Raw genomic sequence first — 18,546 nt, 5'->3', positions numbered from 1 at the left:
ATCATATGAGCTCTGGCCCATGGGACTGATTACAGGACCAGATCCAGTAATGCTGTCATGAGGCCCAGCAGCTTCAGTGAGACCCATACCCTGGGTAAATTGGGTAAATGCTGCCCTTGAAAAGTTAGTACCTGGTCTAACCGTGTGAATATTCTGTTGGCAGTTAGCATGACTAGCCCTTCTTTTGTATTGAACTGAGCTCCTAGAAATTCTAGAGTCTGAGGTTGCTTCTGGCATAGTTCATTACCCAGCCTAACTGTTGTAGGAGATGGACCACCATCTCTGAGGCCCTGCAGCTTTCTTGTGCCGATTGTAAACCGCTGCGAAGGCTAACACCAATGCGGCGGTATAGAAAACTAATAAACTATAAACTATAACTATAAACTATTTGGCCTTTAGGAGCCAATCATCTAAGCAGGGGTGCACCATAATTCCCTGCTTGGGCGGAGCTGCTGCCACCATTACCATGGCCTTGGTAAAAGTTCTGAATGCCATCGCTAGGCCAAATTGTAATGCCTAAAACTGAAAATGTTCTCCCAAGATACAGAATCTTAAAAGATTCTAGTGGAAGTCTGAATGGGAAAACAAAATTATGTTTCCGCTACATCTGGGAAACCAAGTACTCTCCTTCCCTCAATGATGACATGACCAATCTTAACGTCTCCATCCGAAGGTGGGGCATGTGCAGGCATGTCTTGACCTCTTTCAAAGCCAATACTGGGAGGAAGGATCTGTCTTTTTTTGGAATCACAAAGTATACAGAGTAGGTGCCTTTCCCCCCCTCCTGTGTAGGGAACTGGCACAATAGCCTGAAGGTCCCACAACTTCATCAGCGTACCTTTTACCACCTCTCCTTTGAGTGGAGACATACATGAGGAGATCATAAGGACTCCTGGAACTTGTCTCGCGCATTCAGGAGCATATCTCTGCTGCACAATGTCCAGGACCTACTGGACTTCAATATGCAGCCACCTACTGGTATCACTGTCAGAAGGACATGGTTGAGTATCATTGGGCTGAGCAACTGGCCCCTGATACAACCAGGGGCTCTGTCTTTGCTCTTTTACAGGTCTTCCCTCTTTACTTATTTTTTTTTCTTACTCTGAGGCTTCCCTGAGGTCCGCAATGTCCCTAGATGCTACTGCAGCACAAAAAAAGTACTCCTGCTTTCCCTCAGGAGGCACGGCTCTCCCTTTATCAATGATGCTTCCCCCAAGACAAACACTGCGGTGCCAGTGCTACATCCTCTCAGAGCCTGCCCCAGACAGTTTTCACCATGTACAGTGCTCTCCATTGTTGCCTCTTACAGGCCAGACCACTTTTCTCTATTTTTGAGTTCAACAATGACTCAAGTTTGAACACCGAAGGGGAGGGTAGGAGGGGGAGAGAGAGAGAAGAACAGTCCTGCAGCCTTGCAGTCAAAGTAAAGCCTCTCTTCTTTTTTCTTTTTTTTTTTTTAAAGCGTGGCCTTGCTCTCCAGTTCCTATACAATCTAAGGAACCCTTCCCTAGGAAATCCCCAGACCCCTAAGAGTACTGGGATTAATCCCAGGGGACAAACAGGGATTCCCCGAGTACTGCTTCCACTGGGGAAATCAACCCCAAAGAGGGCTGTTGACCCAGGAGCAACTAGGATTCAACCAGGTAGAGGCCAAACCTAGGATCTGGGAGCTGATGTTCTCACATGTCCACAGCTGCCGGAGACAGAGACTACTGATGTGGGCTAAGGACCATACTTTCTTTATAGCCCAGAGTGAGGTCATAAACGAGATCTGTCCTCTGTCTCCATCAGCTGTGGAGGAGGGAAATCCCATATGTGAAGACTGGTCAAGCACGAAGATAAAAATCTGATTTAATTTATATTCAAGAACTGGATGCAGATTACTGAGGACACTAGGACCTGTAAGATTGCTTGCTTAACAAAAGATTTATATTCTTCTAGAATTGCAAGGGTGCAAAGAGTCAGCTAACAATGCTTTTAAAGATTCAAACAGCCTGGAAGCCAATTGGAATGCAAATCTCAGCCAGGCTTTAGCTGCAATTCCACCTAAGGCGGTTATAAAGAAGGGAGGCAAGAGATCTGCCCCATGGGTTACAAACATCCTTAGGTCCCTGAAGCATGAAGTGGGAAAGGCTTTGGTGGAAGTTTTGTGCATGTTATCTAAGCTGTATAACCTGCATTGTCTGACCTGCATTGTATAACCTGCATGGTACACTATTTACACCTCTTACCCTACCTAATCAGCTTTGTGCCCTTTCCTCAGTGCCCTTCTCTCAGTTTAACTCCTTGATACCTTAATCCCCGCCTTGTACTACCCTATATCCTCTCAGTTTCCTTTTTACCTACCCCCTCTCCCTCCCTCCTCCTTTGCCTACCCACCCACTATGACCACACAACACATCAACCGCATCCACCTCCCCCACAACAGACTCCCCCATTCCCATCCCCCCCGTCCCACCCCCCCCCCCCTACAAATCCCTCCTCCCTATCCTCACTACCCCCCTCAACCAATTCCTTGGACTCACTACCCTCTCCATCATTCTGTTCAACGCCCAATCACTCTCCAAAAAAAACCCCCATCCTAAATGACCTCCTCACTGACACCAAGCCAGACATCTGTGCCATCACGGAAACCTGGCTCAAAGAAACAGACATTGTCCTCCTGAACCAGCTACCTACACAATCCTACGAATTCCTATCCATTCCAAGACCCAAGAAAAGAGGAGGTGGCATCCTCCTAGCCTTCAAGAAACACCTTAATCTCAAACTCTCCCACACCACATCACCCTCCAAGCTAGAAATTGGCCTCTTCAAAGCCCCCTCACTGCAAATCTGTCTCATTTATGCCCCTCCTGGATCCATCGAACGGGACCCCTCCCCCTTAATTGAATTCTTATCTGCCAACATAAACATTGAAATCCCTTCCATCATACTAGGAGACTTCAACCTCCATGTCGATGCCACCCCCCTTACCCCTTCTTGTGAGGCATTCCTTACTGCACTCCAAGCTCTAGGCCTTAGACAAATTGTTGCCTCCCCCACGCACCAAGCTGGTCACTCCCTTGACCTTATATTCATCAACCACTGCTTCCTACCATCCCACCCCCCCACCTGCTCCCCTGTACCTTGGTCAGACCACTTCCTCATAAAAGCCCTCCTCCCCCTTAACTTCCCTACTACCCCCACTCCCTCAAACAACACCACCTTCACCTTCAGGAAACCCTGCTCTGGAGATGAACTGGCTCTTGCCATTTCCAACACATCCACTAGCCTTGACTGCTCCAGTCCAGAGACTGCCATCAAATCCTGGCTCAGCATGACTCTTGAAATTGCTGACAAACTATGCCCCATCTCCAGACGTAACATTACCCAACCCACAAAAAATCATCAACCCTGGTACACGACTGAACTAAGATCCCTAAAGAATACCCTCAGGCAGCGTGAGAGAAACTGGCGTAAAGCCCCCTCACCCCAACTCGCCTCAAGTTTCAAAACTACCCTTCACCAATATAGAATAACCACCCTCAAAACAAAAAGAGACTACTTTTCAGCTAAGATCCACCAATACATGTACAACCCGAAAGCCCTTTTCAATTATGTTGCCAACCTCACCAAATCCTCTCAGCCCACTATCCCTGAGAATGATGCCTCCACTAAGAGCGAAGAAATCGCCCAGTATTTCCTCACAAAAATCACCAACATCCTCCGCAGATTTCAACACCCTTCTCCATCCACCTCCCCTTCCCCCTCCCTCCAACCTTCCCCCACTTCACCCACCCTCCAAACCCTTGACCTGACTTCCGCTAAAGAAGTGGAATCTATTCTCAGAAACTTAAACCAGCTTCCCACCCTTCAGACACCATTCCCACAAAATCCCTCCTCTCCATCCCGAACACTATATCCAAACCCATCGCAGACATCATAAACTCCTCCCTCTCTTCAGGCTCTGTCCCAGATGCTCTTAAACAAGCTATTGTCAAGCCCCTCCTAAAAAAACCAACACTAGACCCTAAAGACCCCGCTAACTTCCGCCCTATCTCTAACCTGCCCTTCCTATCCAAAATTATGGAAAAGATTGTAAACATCCAACTTACAGAATATCTAGAAAGCAACAACATTCTGCATCCAGCCCAATACGGCTTCCGTAAATACCTCAATACAGAAACCCTCCTGCTCTCCCTCACGGACCACTTACTCATAGGCATGGACCGAGGCAACTGTTACCCTCCTCGCCCTACTCGACATCTCAGCTGCCTTTGATACCATCAACCATAACCTCCTCATCAACCGGCTATCCAAAATAGGCATCTCAGGCCTAGCCCTACTATGGTTTAAATCCTACTTATCTAACAGAAAGTTCTCCGTCAAGATAGGAAACGCCAACTCCACACTCTATCCCTTGTCTCAAGGTGTCCCACAAGGCTCCTCCCTCTCCTCCACCCTTTTCAACATTTATCTCACACCTCTATGTCAGCTCCTCACAGACCTCGGCCTCAAATTCTACCTCTATGCAGATGACGTTCAAATCGTCATTCCCATTCACAACTCTCTCTCAGATGCCCTTGCCTTCTGGAACACATGTCTTGCCAACATCAATGACTTCCTCACCAACATCCACCTCGCTCTAAACTCCTCCAAAACAGAGCTGCTCCTTATCTCTCCTCACCTCCCTCCCAAACCACCGATCTCCAACGATCCAGCTTTCAACGTCATAACACCCCAACCCACAGTAAGAGACCTTGGGGTTATCATAGATCAACAACTCAATCTCAAAAAACAGATCAACTCCATCCTCAAAGAAGGTTTCTTCAAGCTTCACATCCTGAAGAAACTCAGACCCCTCCTCCACTATCATGACTTCCGCACCGTCGTCCAAGCCACCCTTTCCTCAAAGCTGGACTACTGTAATGCCCTCTTCCTTGGCCTACCCTCCTCCACCACCAAGCCCTTACAAATGCTCCAGAATGCCATCGCCAGGGTCATCACCAACTCAAGGAAAGCTGATCACATTACCCCAATACTCAAAGAACTCCACTGGCTCCCCATCGCATCCCGAATTCTCTTCAAAATTCTAACCATAGTGCACAAGTCCATCCACTCGCACAATTCCAATTGGTTGGATGAACCCTTTCGTCCTATACGCACTGAACGACCCACTCGCACTGTCAACAAAGGCACCCTCTCCATTCCCCCTTTGAAAAAAGCCCACCTCTCCTCTACTAGGGACCGTGCACTATCCATTGCAGGCCCTAAACAATGGAACACCCTCCCTACCACTCTCAGGCTAGAGCCATGTTACGCCAAGTTCAGAAAAAAACTTAAAACATGGCTCTTCCGACAAGCCTACCCTGATTAAGTACACCGACTTCTGCAAGTATCTTGCCTACGCCTTGTATATTCCTGTAAATAGTCCGTTGCAGTTTTTATTTATTGCTTTAATTCCTCCACCTCCTGCTCTTTGTATACTCCTCCTTGTTCGCCCTCCCTGTTCATTGTAATTTCTACCTTTAAAGTTACATTGTAAACCGGTATGATGTATGCATACTAATACCGGTATATAAAAGTTTTTAAATAAAAAATAAATAAATAAATAGATCAGAGTAGACAAAACTAAAATGAAGAGATCATGTTGTAACATACAAGAAATTGATAAGGGAGACCAAACGATTATTTTTTGATAATTTGATTGAATCCCTCAGGAATCAGTCTAAGGTGCTATTCCAATTAGCTAAGAAATGGGCATCTGTTCCAAGTAGGGAAATGAAAAATCACTTCCACAATAGATATTTGCAATGAATTTGCAGACTCCATTAAGAACAAAATAACATAAGAACATAAGATTTGCCATACTGAGTCAGACCAAAGCTCCATCAAGCCCAGCATCCTGTTTTCAACAGTGACCAATCCAGGTCACAAGTACCTTGCAGGATCCCAAAGGGTAGATAAATTCCATGCTGCTTATCCCAGGGATAAGCAATGGATTTCTGCAACTCATCTTAATAATAGTTTATGTACTTATCCTCCAGGAACTTATCCAAGCCTTTTTTAAACACAGCTACACTAACAGCTTTCACCACATCTTCAGTCAACAAATTTCAGAGCTTAATTATTCATTGAATAAAAAAAATACTTTATCTTATTAGTTTTAAATGTACAATTTCATAATTTCATTGTGTGCTCCCTAGTTTTTGAAAACAACCAATTGACATTTATTCATCCCACGCCACTCAATCGATCTCTATCATGTGTCCCCTCAGTCGTCTCTTCTCTAAGCTGAAGAGTCTTAACTTCTTTAACTGTTGCACTGGAGGTGGACCCTTGGCCTGCTGCAGGACTGGTACGGCCCTCTGGTTGGACCCAGAGAGCGCCTGCCACCAGGAGGCGGAGCACACGAGGAGACAGAGGCTAGCTGGAGCTTCGCCAATATCAGTCCAGGGTTTCCGCAGGTTGAGCCCTTGGGCAGCCTGACTGCCTGGACTTAGGTGGGCCTCAGATGGTCTCCCGGAGAGGTAGCGCAGGGGTGTGCTCACCACGAGCAAGGGAGAGTGGCTGTCGCAGAAAGGATGCTCCAGAGACCTCAGGGAGGCAACACCAGGAAGGGTCTCCGGGCAAGGCAGGCAGCGCCTGCGGATCTAGCCGGACGAAGGCCATGGATGAAATCCAAGCAGGTTGGTCTAGTAGTCACGGAAGGCCAGAAGAGAGTGTCAGAGTGAAGCGCAAGGGTCAAAGCCAGAGTATCCGTCCAGAAGTGGTCAGCCAAAGTAGGGGTCAATACCAAGGTCAGTCCGAGCATAGTCAAGGCAAGCGAGGGTCAGTTCCAGGCAGCAGATGAAGAGAGTAGTCAGGCAGGCCGAGGTCAGTTCCAGGCAGCAGACGAAGAGAGTAGTCAGGCAGGCCAAGGTCAGTACCAAAAGATCAGTCCGAGAAGGTACTACCTGGGAAGGACACAGGAAGGAACACAGGGTGCTGGAACACTGGAACACATGGAGGCGAAGGAACACTGGAATGGACTGGAACACAGGAACAAGTAGGAACACAAAGACAGGCAAGAACACAGGAACGCAGCAAACTAGAGACACAGAGGTGTAGACCCGGTACAATACCAGATGGACATCCTGCTGGGCCAGGCCCCCAGCCACCGTGGAAGGTGGACGCCGGACGGAACGGTAGTCCAGAGTATGGTCGACAGGAATGTGACCTGGGGCGGGCGACTGTGCAGGACAGGAATGGAACGACCCGTTTGCTAAGGCGAGGTCCTGGGGGACAGGGCCTCGCTTATATACCAAAGTTAGGTGACATCATCGGGCTGCGCCGTGGAGTTGGTTCATGCCCTTGGCCCTTTAAAGGACCGGGCAGTCCGCGCACGTGCACCTAGGGGCGGGGCCGGTGCCAGAGAGGACGCCGCGCCCCAGCTTGGAGCTAGGCCCGAAGTGGAGGGCCTAGGAAACGCCGCCACGGATGGGCAGTGCTGGCAGCAGCAGTGGGAGAGGGCGGCTGGGCCCTGCTAGTGCAGGAACAAGGTGAGCAGGCCCGGACGTGGGCTAGCGTGGACAGGATGCGCAACATTAACCTTTCCTCATAAGGGAAATTGTTCCATCCCCTTTATCAATTTGGCCGCCCTTCTCAGTACCTTTTCTAACTCTGCTATATCTTTTTTTGAGATGTGGTGATTAGAATGGCACACAATACTCAAGATGAGGTTGCACCATGGAGCGATACAGAGACATTATGATATTCTCTGTTTTTTTTCTCCATTCTTTCCTAATAATTCCTAGCATTCTATTTACTTTCTTTGCTGGTGCTGCACACTAAGCAGTAGATTTCTAACTGCAAGGATTTTGATTTTGGAGCAGAGATGAGCCATGAGGTGGCTATTAACAACAATGCTATAGCTCTTAGACTGTATGATGATAGGACGGTGAAAAGAAACTATGGAAATTCTGTTGGTAATATTAAGGGATGTATAATTCTGGTCTGGAATAATTTTCAGCCAATAGAAAAAATATGACTATTGGAAATTCTTGGTAGATTAAAAGGTTTCTCAGTATGATTTGGATCCCTCTCCATTCTTCTTGGTAAAGGCTATGAAAAAGGGACTAGCTGACAGGCTGGGGGTTATAGTGGATAAATCTCTGGCAGAGGGAATTGTTCCAGAAACTCTGAAGAAGGCGCTGGTAAAACCTTTATTTAAAATAAAATAAATTGTCCTTGAACCAGTCAACTATAGTGATCCAATCTCAAACTTGCCCTTTTTAAGCAAGGTATCCAGTAAGTACTTGTTATAATTAGTGAGGTTTGGGTGGACCCTTGGACACTGTGGCAGCTGACCACGCCCATGGGGGGAAGTCCCGTGAGGGGCCTCAGGTCAGGCTCAGCTTAGGACATACAAACACAGAGATTGATCTTTTATTAGACAATGTGATGAAGCCACCAGAGGTGGCAGTAGTGAGCAGCAGAGGAAGCCCGGGTGGGCTAGTATCCCTCAGGCGCTGGAACAGCAACTCCTCTGGTAGCAATGCTGTAGTGGAAAGAACTGAGAATAACGAGTACAGTGGAATATGCACAGAGCCCCAATATGGAGAACCCCAGGATAGCGAGAGCAGGCCCTCGAGGAGCGAGTATCTGATCCCTGAGAGCTGAGAGGCTTGAAAGTGATGTACTCACGCAGTGGTTCCACGTAGGAGATGGCACCAAGGCTGTAACGGAGGCAGGCCCTCGAGGAGCGAGTACCTGGTTCCAGGGAACAGCTCTGAGGTGAAGATGGTAGTACTCACTGGTGTTGAAGATGGCGAATCCTTCCAGGCAGAAGAGAAGGTAGGGGCAGGCAGCAAGTCAGGGAACATGGGCCCTCGAGGAGCGAATACCGGTTTCCTGATAGCGACTTGAAAAGCAAGTGAGGCCCCCGAGGAGCGGGTACCCCGTTAGCGTTAAGAGTCCAATGGAAAACTGGAGAAGCAGAGTAGCTGGGTACGGAGAGTGAATCCCATCCGTAAAAATCCCCTTGCTAACTGAAAGGCTAGCAAACATCGTAGGCTTTTAATATCCGGGCAGCGTGACGTCATCACAGGGGGACGCCCCTGAGGTTCGCGCCAAGTAGGAAATAAGAGTGAGGGCCGCGCTGCACGTGCACCCTAAGGTACCAGCAGAGCATGGCGGGAGGCAGCGCCCAAGCCAGTCCGGGGACGCCGGAGAGGACGGCAGGCAGACGGCAGCCAGGCGTCCATCCATAGCAAGAGGAGGTGCAAAGAAAGAAAGGTAGGTGGAGTGAAGCCGTCGGGAAGGGACGGTTGCAACAGTACTGACAGTTCAATTGTTAGAAGACACTGAATCAATATCTTTGCTACATAAATACCAGTCAGGCTTCCATGAGCCGTTTAATACTAAAACCTAACATTGCTTATGGATAATTTACATTGAGAATATAACACAGGTAAATATGCTGTGGTTTTTTTTAATTTATTTTTTAACTTTTTGAGGTGGTTTGCTTATAATATTGAATTTGTGTGTGATGGAGCACACATCCAGACTGGCAAATCAGTGCACTAGGACCCCAGGGAAATTGCCTGACAGGAAGAAATCCCAGAGACTAATCACCTGCAGCTAGCTGCAGGGGATCATAGATACAGCCTTTAAAGCTCTACTGCTGAGCTGACTCTAGGGATATGGAAAGACATGAACAGCAGAGTGGAACCGTCCTTGGGCAAATTCACCCAAGAAGCCCTGTATATTTGGATGGAACAACATCTGAAACATTTGTTTTGTTTCTGGTTAACAGGCTTAACCTAATCAAGTTAGATCTTTATCTTTAGTCACATTTATTAAATCGCCTAAAATGAAGCACTAGGCGATGTAGAAATGAAACGGACAAAATATAAATTATACACACCACAAACATATAAAACAAAATCATGACTGTAAAAAGAAGTCAACAGGAAATTCTTGAATTAACGTTCAGAAAGCTAATAAAATGCCTGTTTAAACAACCATGTTTTCAGTAAAGTCTTGAACGATTTTAAACAGTCAGCCAGGCACAAAGCTTCTGGAAAAGAGTTCCAGAGGACAGAGGCTGCAACAGAGCAAGCACAGTCTCTGGTGCTGCATACTCTAGCGTGCAATGGCGAAAGTACTAGGAATGTGCATTCGTTTGCGATGAAATAGGAAATAGAGACGATATTTCCTATTTCGTCGCGTTTTGGGAGGGCGCCAAAATGATAAGAAAACCCACAAAATTTTGTGTGGTTTTCTTATATTTTGGGTGGGGGTGGGGGGGACATATTAAAACCTGTTACAGGATCCCATCCCTGCAATGGCGAAGAGGAGGGCCGCAGCTGCAAGGCCATCGTGGGATCCCATCCCCGCGATGGCGAAGAAGAAGGCTAGAATAACAAGGCCGACTGGTGGGGGAGGTGCTGCCCTTCAAAGCCCATGGCCTGCTGCACCAGATAGGTGGCATCAGCCTTGCTGTTTACCAGGGACACCAACACAGAGTGTTCCCACATATGGAGGAGGAGTTCCTTAAAAATGTCATGGACAGGTACTGCCACAATTTCCTTGGGAGCATCGATGAATTGGAGGACCTCCAGCACCTTATGATGAGTATCCTCCTCCGACAGGAGCTGGAAGGGGTTGGCCTCTACCATTGCCCTTACATAGCTGGCAACTGACAAGTCTTCGGGCGGAGAGAGACGCCATTCCTCTGGCAGGGAAGGCTCTGGCAGTTGGAAAACTCTGAAGATGAGTCCAAAGAGTCATTGCCCCATGGGTCATAAGGACCCTCCTCCTCGCTGGGGCCTGGGCACCGAGGCTATGAGCGGCAGCAGGCCTGGGCCCCAAGGGCACCGGAGGTTGCTGGGGCACCAACGGCATGGATGGAACCCCGGCATCAAGGGAGGCATCGGCCGCAGTACACAGGGGGGAACCAGCGGTGGCCCAGGGAACTATGGGCAAGGGTGCCCGGTCCCTGAGGCCTCATCTTCCTCAAAAAACCCAGGAATCAAGATCGCTCCGGTGGAGGGCATCAGTGGCCGAGGAGGCATCGAGGGCCTCTCGGGCATCGGTTACATTGGTAGGGCACAGAGAAAGACATCCAGACAATCCAGCATGGGCATGAGCATCGATGGCAAAGGCTCGGGCACCAGTATGGGGGCCGGTGTCACCGGCAGCTCAACACTCTGGAGCACTTTGAGCACCGATTGCACCCTGCGGTCCAGCTCCTCCTGGAAGACCTGGGTGGTCAGGACTAATAGAGGGGGACGAGGCATCACCGGCACATCCTCAGGTCCATGAGGTGGCATGACGCCCTGCACCGGAGTTGATGGAGAACGCCTTGGGCTACTGGGAGCACCGGAGGATGGGGCCTCCGGTGGGCAGTGCTGCTTCGATGGTGGCTCGGCAGCCACCAATGCTGCTCTGGAACCGTAACCATGACAAGACGGTGACCGATGTCGATGCTTCCTGGACTTTCGGTACTCAGCCCAGTCTCTCCCCCGGTGCCGAGAACAACGATGACCCCGATGTCTGCAGGAGGAGAGAGTCCACAGAGGATTGATCTCCCTCTCCCCAATCCTTAGAGGTACTGGATAGAGGGACCGCCAGTGGAAGGGACAAAGATAGTTCCCTGCGGTCCTTGGGCGTCGAGGACATGAAGCCGGAGTGGAAGATTTTGGAGACCTGAAGAGCTTCTCCATTTTATCCAAGCACGTTCGACGCCCTTTGGGTGTCATTTGGTCACACAAACGACACCCTCGGATGTCGTGTAAGGCCCCTAGGCAGAGGATACATACCTCATGCAGACCCATGATGGAGATGGTCCACAAGCACTGGGGGCACCATTGAAAACTGATGACACAATCGAAAAAGAGCCGGCGCGTTGTCAATGACCGACGGCAAGTCGGGAATCGAGCGCAAAGAATGACAAAAAAAATGCATATAAGGGTACCTACCAGAATGGAGGGATACCAATCGCAAAGGGGAACCGTTGCAGAAAAACACCCAAATAAGTGAAAACACAATTTCAAGGAGTTGGAGCTCCACCACTGCGAGGCTACTGCACCACGGAAAAGAAGAGATTGAAGGGGGACCTCGTGTGGATGCGCGGATAGCAGTAGGCTGAGCATGTTCAGTCTGCCAGTCAAAGTTTTTAGAAACTGACAAAAGTTTTCCGTGCCGGGCTCCATCGGATGATGTTACCCACATGTGAGGACTACCATCCTGCTTATCTTGGGGAGAAAGGGAAGTTCTCTTCCAGTCTGTTCCTTTATTTGAGCGGACTGGGAAGGAACTGGGCAAAGGCCCGATTGCGTTTTTAACAAAATACTCCCCCCCCCCCCCCCCCGCATGCATAGATATAAAATTGTACGCGTGTGCGCACGGGTAACCAATTTTATAACATGTGTGGGTGCTGGGAACCGCACTCGAGTCTTTGAAAATTCACCTCTATGTGAGGACTGCCATCCTGCTTGTCCCTGGAGAAAGTAATAAAAAAAAAAAAAGCAGGTGGCTAACACACTGTGTTCTCCTATGTAAGACAAGTTTAGAAGCTGTTGTGAGTGCGGGGGATGCAGTCGCTTGCTCGAGGAGAGAGCCCTTGAACCATGGTGCGACCCCAGAGCGAGACTCCAAGGAAGACACAATGGGAGGTAAGCGGTTGGGACACGGGCTGGACTCGGAACTTGGAACATAGCTTGGTCTTGGAAAATAGCCGAGTCTTGAAACGTATCTTGGAACTTGGAACATAGCTTGAATCTTGGAACACAGCTGGAAGCCTGGAATGAGTCTAACTCGAAACCTCCGCTGAACCTGAACGCACAGAGTGAGACCCAACAATGCAATGCTGGTCTCAGGGGTAGCCCTCTGGCCACTTGATAGTCCTTTCGGACCTGCCACTTGGGAATGGCTTGTATGTAAGGACAGATGAAGGCTGAGAACAGGACATGGCATGACATGGAACTCAAAAGAAGATTCAGAAGGCTTGGAACTGGAGACGAAGACTCGGAAGGCTTGGAACTGGAGAAAGTCAGGAACAGGAGGAGTCCAGCCTCCCAGGGCACTGCACCTCAGAATGCCCTACACAGCCCCCTGTGGGCGGTCGCGGACCACACTGTCCCACTGCGCACCCTATATGACCCGCCACAGGTTGCCTGGCACTGAATAGGTAAATGGCAGCACAAAAAAATCCCAAACACTAGAGCAGTACGTAATGCTTTTGTCTGAATCCTCAGGTCCCCGTGGACACCACACCCACCCTTGACCCACTTCGAAACTGCACAAGGCACTGTTCCTGCTTAGGAAAAATAGGTCCACCTCACAATTATCAGTTTCTGATGCTGTTCCTCGCTTGGTGCATTTCTGGCAAGCAAGTAGGTAAAAAAAAAAAAAATCTAATTTAATAAATAATAAACTGCTGATCCACCCAGCTAACTGGGTGGATCAGCAGTTGTAACTGAAAAGTCCTACAGCCTCAAAAGGTTTTATCTGCCCATGTCAGGTTTTCTAAACAGTAAACACAAGAAATTGTAAAATTTAAGGGAGAACCACTATGTGAAAGCAAAGGCCAACTTGAAAAATTAAAAAAAAGAATATCTCTAAAAAGGACCAATGTAATAAAATGCACTAAGATTAGCACACATTTTTCTGAACTAAACTTTACTTATGATTAAATAAGGGTTTTAGGACTCAAAAACTATGTGCTAGAACATGAGTAAAAATGCATGTTAAAATGAGCACACCTCCATGCAAGTTTCATTTAAATTAAGGGGCCAGCCATTATTCACAGTGCAGAGAGGTGTATTAAAAAAAACAAAAAACAACCAGAGTTAAACCTGCAGGGGTTTAACATTTGAAACGCAACTCTTGGGTCAGAGATTAAAGATAAGTTTCAGTAGATCATATGGGTTCTGTGATTTAACTAGTATGACCCCATGACTCTCAAAGAGGCTGATATAATTGGATGTTAGTAAAAAAAAAAAAAAAAAGTGTGCTGAATTTCAGCACTCATTTTCTTTACTCACACACTAAATGAAGAGTTAACTCCTAATGCAGAAAGCCAATGGTATGCAAAAGTGTGCATAAAAAAAACATTTATGCATATAATATAAACATTTATGCATATAATTGTTATCTACATTTATGTGCGTTATGAACACGTTTTATGTATGAAGTTGCTTTTCACTGTAAACCAGAGTGAAGGCATTCTGCTGTACTTCGGTATAAAAAAGAAACTAAATAAATAAATAAACCATGTTCTGAGCAAAAATCCCGATTTCCGCACTGAACAACTCCAGGTCCAAAACCAAGCAGTCACAGCATCATAAACTAACAGTCTCAGAAATGCGAGTTAACTTGCACTCTACAGCTACCTTTGAGAAATGTACTCTGCACTTCAGGTAAAGATGTCTCAAATGAGGCCAGGTGAACACACACTCCAGATACAGTATCAAATGAGGCTACAAAATTTACAAAGCCTGTTTTGTAGATCTGGCATCATGACAGCCCCAAATTTTTAAACAGGGCCTTTCATTTACACTTTAAACATTTTTTTTCTAAAAAGAACTGGTTTTATTTTGATGGACAAAAGCCTAAAACAGCACTTTGCTTCGCCTTCTGTACCAGCACTGAGTGTTGGCAGTGGGAGAAAAGCTGCAAATTGAGGACAGAAGATCATACTGTGAATGTGTGTGTCGGCTGGGCCAGATTTAAGATTTCGGAGCACATAGGTAGGGGTCCCCTTTGAAGGCTGTGCTGCCACACTGCCCTAAAGCAAGCAGAAGCCGGGGTCTCTTTGGCCTAGATTTTTGATGCCTTCCATATCTGATGCCTATGCCTAAATCCAGGCCTGTGTGTGGGTGCTCAACTCGGGAAGGGGGAGCCTCAGGTAGTCTCAAATTCAGCAGGTCCAAAACAAGATTTTCTCTGTTGCTAAATTAAAACCAAATTATTTTGTAAATTTGCAACATTAAATTCCTGGCAAAATAAAATCTGAAAATATAAAGCCTTGTAGATATTCTCTTCCCAGAAACAAATTGCATCGATTTATAGAGAAAAAGGGAGAGGGAACTACATCTTATTCTATGTAATAAGGGGATAATTTGCAAAAGGATTTACTTGTGTAAAAATAGAACATATCGTAGTAATTTTTTAAAACTCATTTATGCGCTTAAAGTGCTCTTATGGGCATAAAATCTATTGACAATTCAAATTTACACATGTAAAACTAATTTTTAAGTGAGTAAATCCTTTTAAAAATTACCCCCTTAGCTTTCATACTCTGGGAGAAAAATCATGGAAATCAAGGCAAAGAGAAACCTTCCCCCTTCCACCTCTTTTCTCTTCTGTATACCAAGGTAAAGGTAACTTTCTTTCCTAAGTGATCCACATTAGTGACTCCAGTAGCAGATCAGAGAACACAAACCAAAGAGCTCCAGAGTAAAGCCACAGTACCATCTGCCAAGTAAGGCTGCATATGTAGCAAGGAGAAATTGAAAAACAGATTTATAAAAGCATCCTCAAAAACAGAGAAAAAAAGATTTGTTGAGAATGTCCTCTATTGCACTTTGTCACCTATTACTGATTGTACTCAGAAAAGAAAGAGTTCATTCTATTATCAATCATGTCATCTTTTCTGAACCCATCAGAAATATACATCTGTTTTCATAAATGCACATTTTCAATGGGCTACTAAAATCCAGGGTTTCATTCAGTTTCCCTAATACTGGCCTTATTCAAAGGTTTCTTTCAAAGACACAGCATTGTAAAAAGTCCTATTTGAATGAGACCTTACCAGAATGTGTACTAAGCATTTTTTTTTTTTGCCAGATACAAATTGAGAGAAAACCTCAGGTAAAGGGGCCCCAAATCTCTGATTAATGGTGTATGAAATGTTTCACCTGGAAAACTACAAAAATGTTCACTTTTTACCTTCGGGGGAAAAATATGAAGGAAACATTGTTAATGGAACCATGAAAACCAGCAAAAAAAAAAAAAAAAGATCTGTGTCTCAGCAGCTTTTTGACAATTTTTAAAACATCCCACTTCTTAAAAATACTTTTTAAAAAGTAGGAACACCTGCACAAAAATCGTTTTTCTGTATGCATGCATCTACAACGGTGAATAATTTCACAAATATAAATCTTACTTAAATAGTCTAAAAATGAAAACCTCGCACTCCCAAAGCCTTAAAACAACGGTGAAAAGGATACTAGGATGCAGGATTAACTGTTTGAGTGTGAGAGTGTATATATAGATCTGCTGGGAGCTACTCTTTCCCGTTCTCACTTCCACAGTGAATCGTGTGTGTCCCTATAAGCGCACGCTATATATATATATATATATATATATACACACACAGACAGATACCGTACACACACGCGCGCGCACCCATACACCCAGATGAGATCTGTACGGGCAGCTAATACCTCCAGAGCTGCCCCAGTCCCCGCACACAGAACCACCGGAAAAGGCTTTCCCGGCCGTCCTGACCTCTTCTGCAGTACGCCCCAGGCCTCAAAGACGACAGGGGGGCCGGTCGCAGGCTTTCGGGTCCTTTCGCTTTTGGCCTGGGAGCGGCACAGGCCGCGGCGGCCTCCCCCTGCCCAACAGCGCAGCGCTACCATGTCACCATGACAACAACGCCCTTCTCCCCTCCCCGATAGATCCACAGTGGGGGGGGGAAGGGCAAGGATGCCCCCCGGCCCCTCCTGGGAAGAGCTCAGACGCCACAGTTCTCCCCTCCCGCCCCCAGTCCCTCAAGAGCCCAAAGCCCGAATGGCAGGAGCGGCGCTAGCACTCACCCGGACTCTGGCCAGTGGCAGGTCATCGGTGTCCTTGGGTGACAGCGAAGCCCAGAGCACCACCAGCCCCAGAAAAGTGCCCACGATCAGCAGACAGCGCAGGAGAAAGCCGATCTTCAGCCGCATCCTGGGCGGTGAGGAGACAGCGCTGCCCTCTACCTCCCCCCGCGGTGCCCCGCCAGCAAACTTTCCACCTGGGCTTTGAGGGGGGGGGGGGAGATTATGTTGTTTTAAATTCTCTCTCTTCACTCGGATGGTCTCCCCAGGACACACCGACTTTTTGTGTTGCTTTTCCCAGCTTTTGCTCTCTGCTGTGCGGAATCAGATACAGACCAGGAAGTATCTTAAATCCACGTGGTTTCTTCACAGCAGGGAAGGATTTCTCTTTCTTTTTGTTATTGTCTTTTGCGGGATTTTTTTTTTTCCGCTGTCTCCGAGGTAAATTTGTTACTAGGAGCAGCAGCAGCAGTAATCCTGGATCCGATCTCTGGGCAAACAAGCGGCTGAGCCTTGCCTTGGTGTATACTGTGGGCGGGGTTAGAGCGAGCCTGTCATCTATTACACACTTATGCTCCCTCTCCCGCGCGTGCCCCCCCCCCCCGAGCCCTGTGCTCGGGAGCGAAGTGGTTAACTTCTTTGCCAGAAACTAAGATAAGTTAAAGCAGGGTGAGCTTGTCTCACACTGCAAAAATAACGGGCGGCAAGAGATCGAGGCCCTAGTGAGGAAGAAAAACAAAGGGGAGGAATTAGAAAGGAAGGGGGGGGGGGAGGGGGTTAGGTAGGGAGCCAATAGGGTACAGGAATTTTAAAGGCAGACCAGGGATTGGACGAGGAAAGTGAGTCAGTGGGAGCAGCCATTACTCAGCCTCAGTTGGCAGGGAAACGGCCGAGGCAGCAGGCAAGAAGCTTTTCTGTGGAGATTCAGTAGGTTTAAAAAAAAAAAAAAAAAAAAATCAGCAGACTTTTAAGTTATTTCTGAATAAATAATAGTTAAGTCACCTAATAGATTAGACCAGGCAGGATATCCTTACTCCTGGTGGGAATTGTATCAGAGTGAGGTGGGTTTCCCTCCCCCGTGTTCCTCTATTATGTCTAGGAGAGAGAGGGAGCGTGGCGGCTTTCTGCTGCGTGGGCAGGAGTTTAGCAGGGAGGAGGCAGTTTCCCCCCTCCGCATCGCATGTCCTGCTTGCTGCTTCGGCTTGCTCCCGGGCCAGCTCGCGCGCCACGGAGGGACGGGACCGAGGGCGGTTAATTTGGCTTGCGCCAGTGATGCAGCTCAGCCGGCGCCCCAGCGCGCCACGTTACCCCCGCCCACCTTATCAGAGTCGCAGACGATTATGGCGGCAGATTCGGGGGAGAGTGGCTCCGAGTCTGCCGATGTGGAAATTATCTCGACAGACTTAGAGGATCCGGGATGGGGACCCCCCCTCCGAAGCAGCGGATGCTATTTCCCTTAATGCATCTGCCCTGGAATTTAGTTTCCTGTCGGATGGGGCCCCCCCTGTTAGGATAGATTCGCAGGTGCAGGAGGTCGAGGGGGCAGTGTGCCTCCCTGCCAGGAAAGCAGAGGTTTGTAAGGGGAAGGGGTACAGAAAACCGGTGCAGCGCGGCAATAGTTCCAGAGGAAAGGCAAGGCAGTTGTCTGCGCCAGCGGGGAGAGGCGCTGTTAGGTTGATGGGTGAGGTAGGAACAGGGAAGCCGGGGCAGGTTGTTGCACAAGGTGGTTGATGTAAGAAGGGTAGTAGGAGGGACGTAACAG

The 18,546-nt window shown here is 47.8% G+C and overlaps 1 protein-coding gene across 2 annotated transcripts in view; it reads right to left on the bottom strand.

The window, feature by feature from the left end:
• The window catches only part of GALNT7 (polypeptide N-acetylgalactosaminyltransferase 7), a 313,223-nt gene extending 295,718 nt beyond the window's left edge, over positions 1-17,505 (bottom strand). For both annotated transcript variants that reach the window (XM_029575498.1, XM_029575411.1), the window contains exon 1: positions 16,788-17,505. In XM_029575498.1, the coding sequence (XP_029431358.1) occupies positions 16,788-16,913 (126 nt within the window). In that variant the 5' untranslated portion in view covers positions 16,914-17,505. The remainder of the gene's footprint in view (positions 1-16,787) is intronic.
• Positions 17,506-18,546: the final 1,041 nt, after the last annotated feature.

The sequence above is a fragment of the Rhinatrema bivittatum genome, chromosome 1 (genome assembly GCF_901001135.1).
Source record: "Rhinatrema bivittatum chromosome 1, aRhiBiv1.1, whole genome shotgun sequence".
NCBI classification, from domain to species: domain Eukaryota; kingdom Metazoa; phylum Chordata; class Amphibia; order Gymnophiona; family Rhinatrematidae; genus Rhinatrema; species Rhinatrema bivittatum.
Note: the sequence above shows the minus strand (reverse complement) of the source record. Positions and strands in the feature narration are given on the sequence as shown.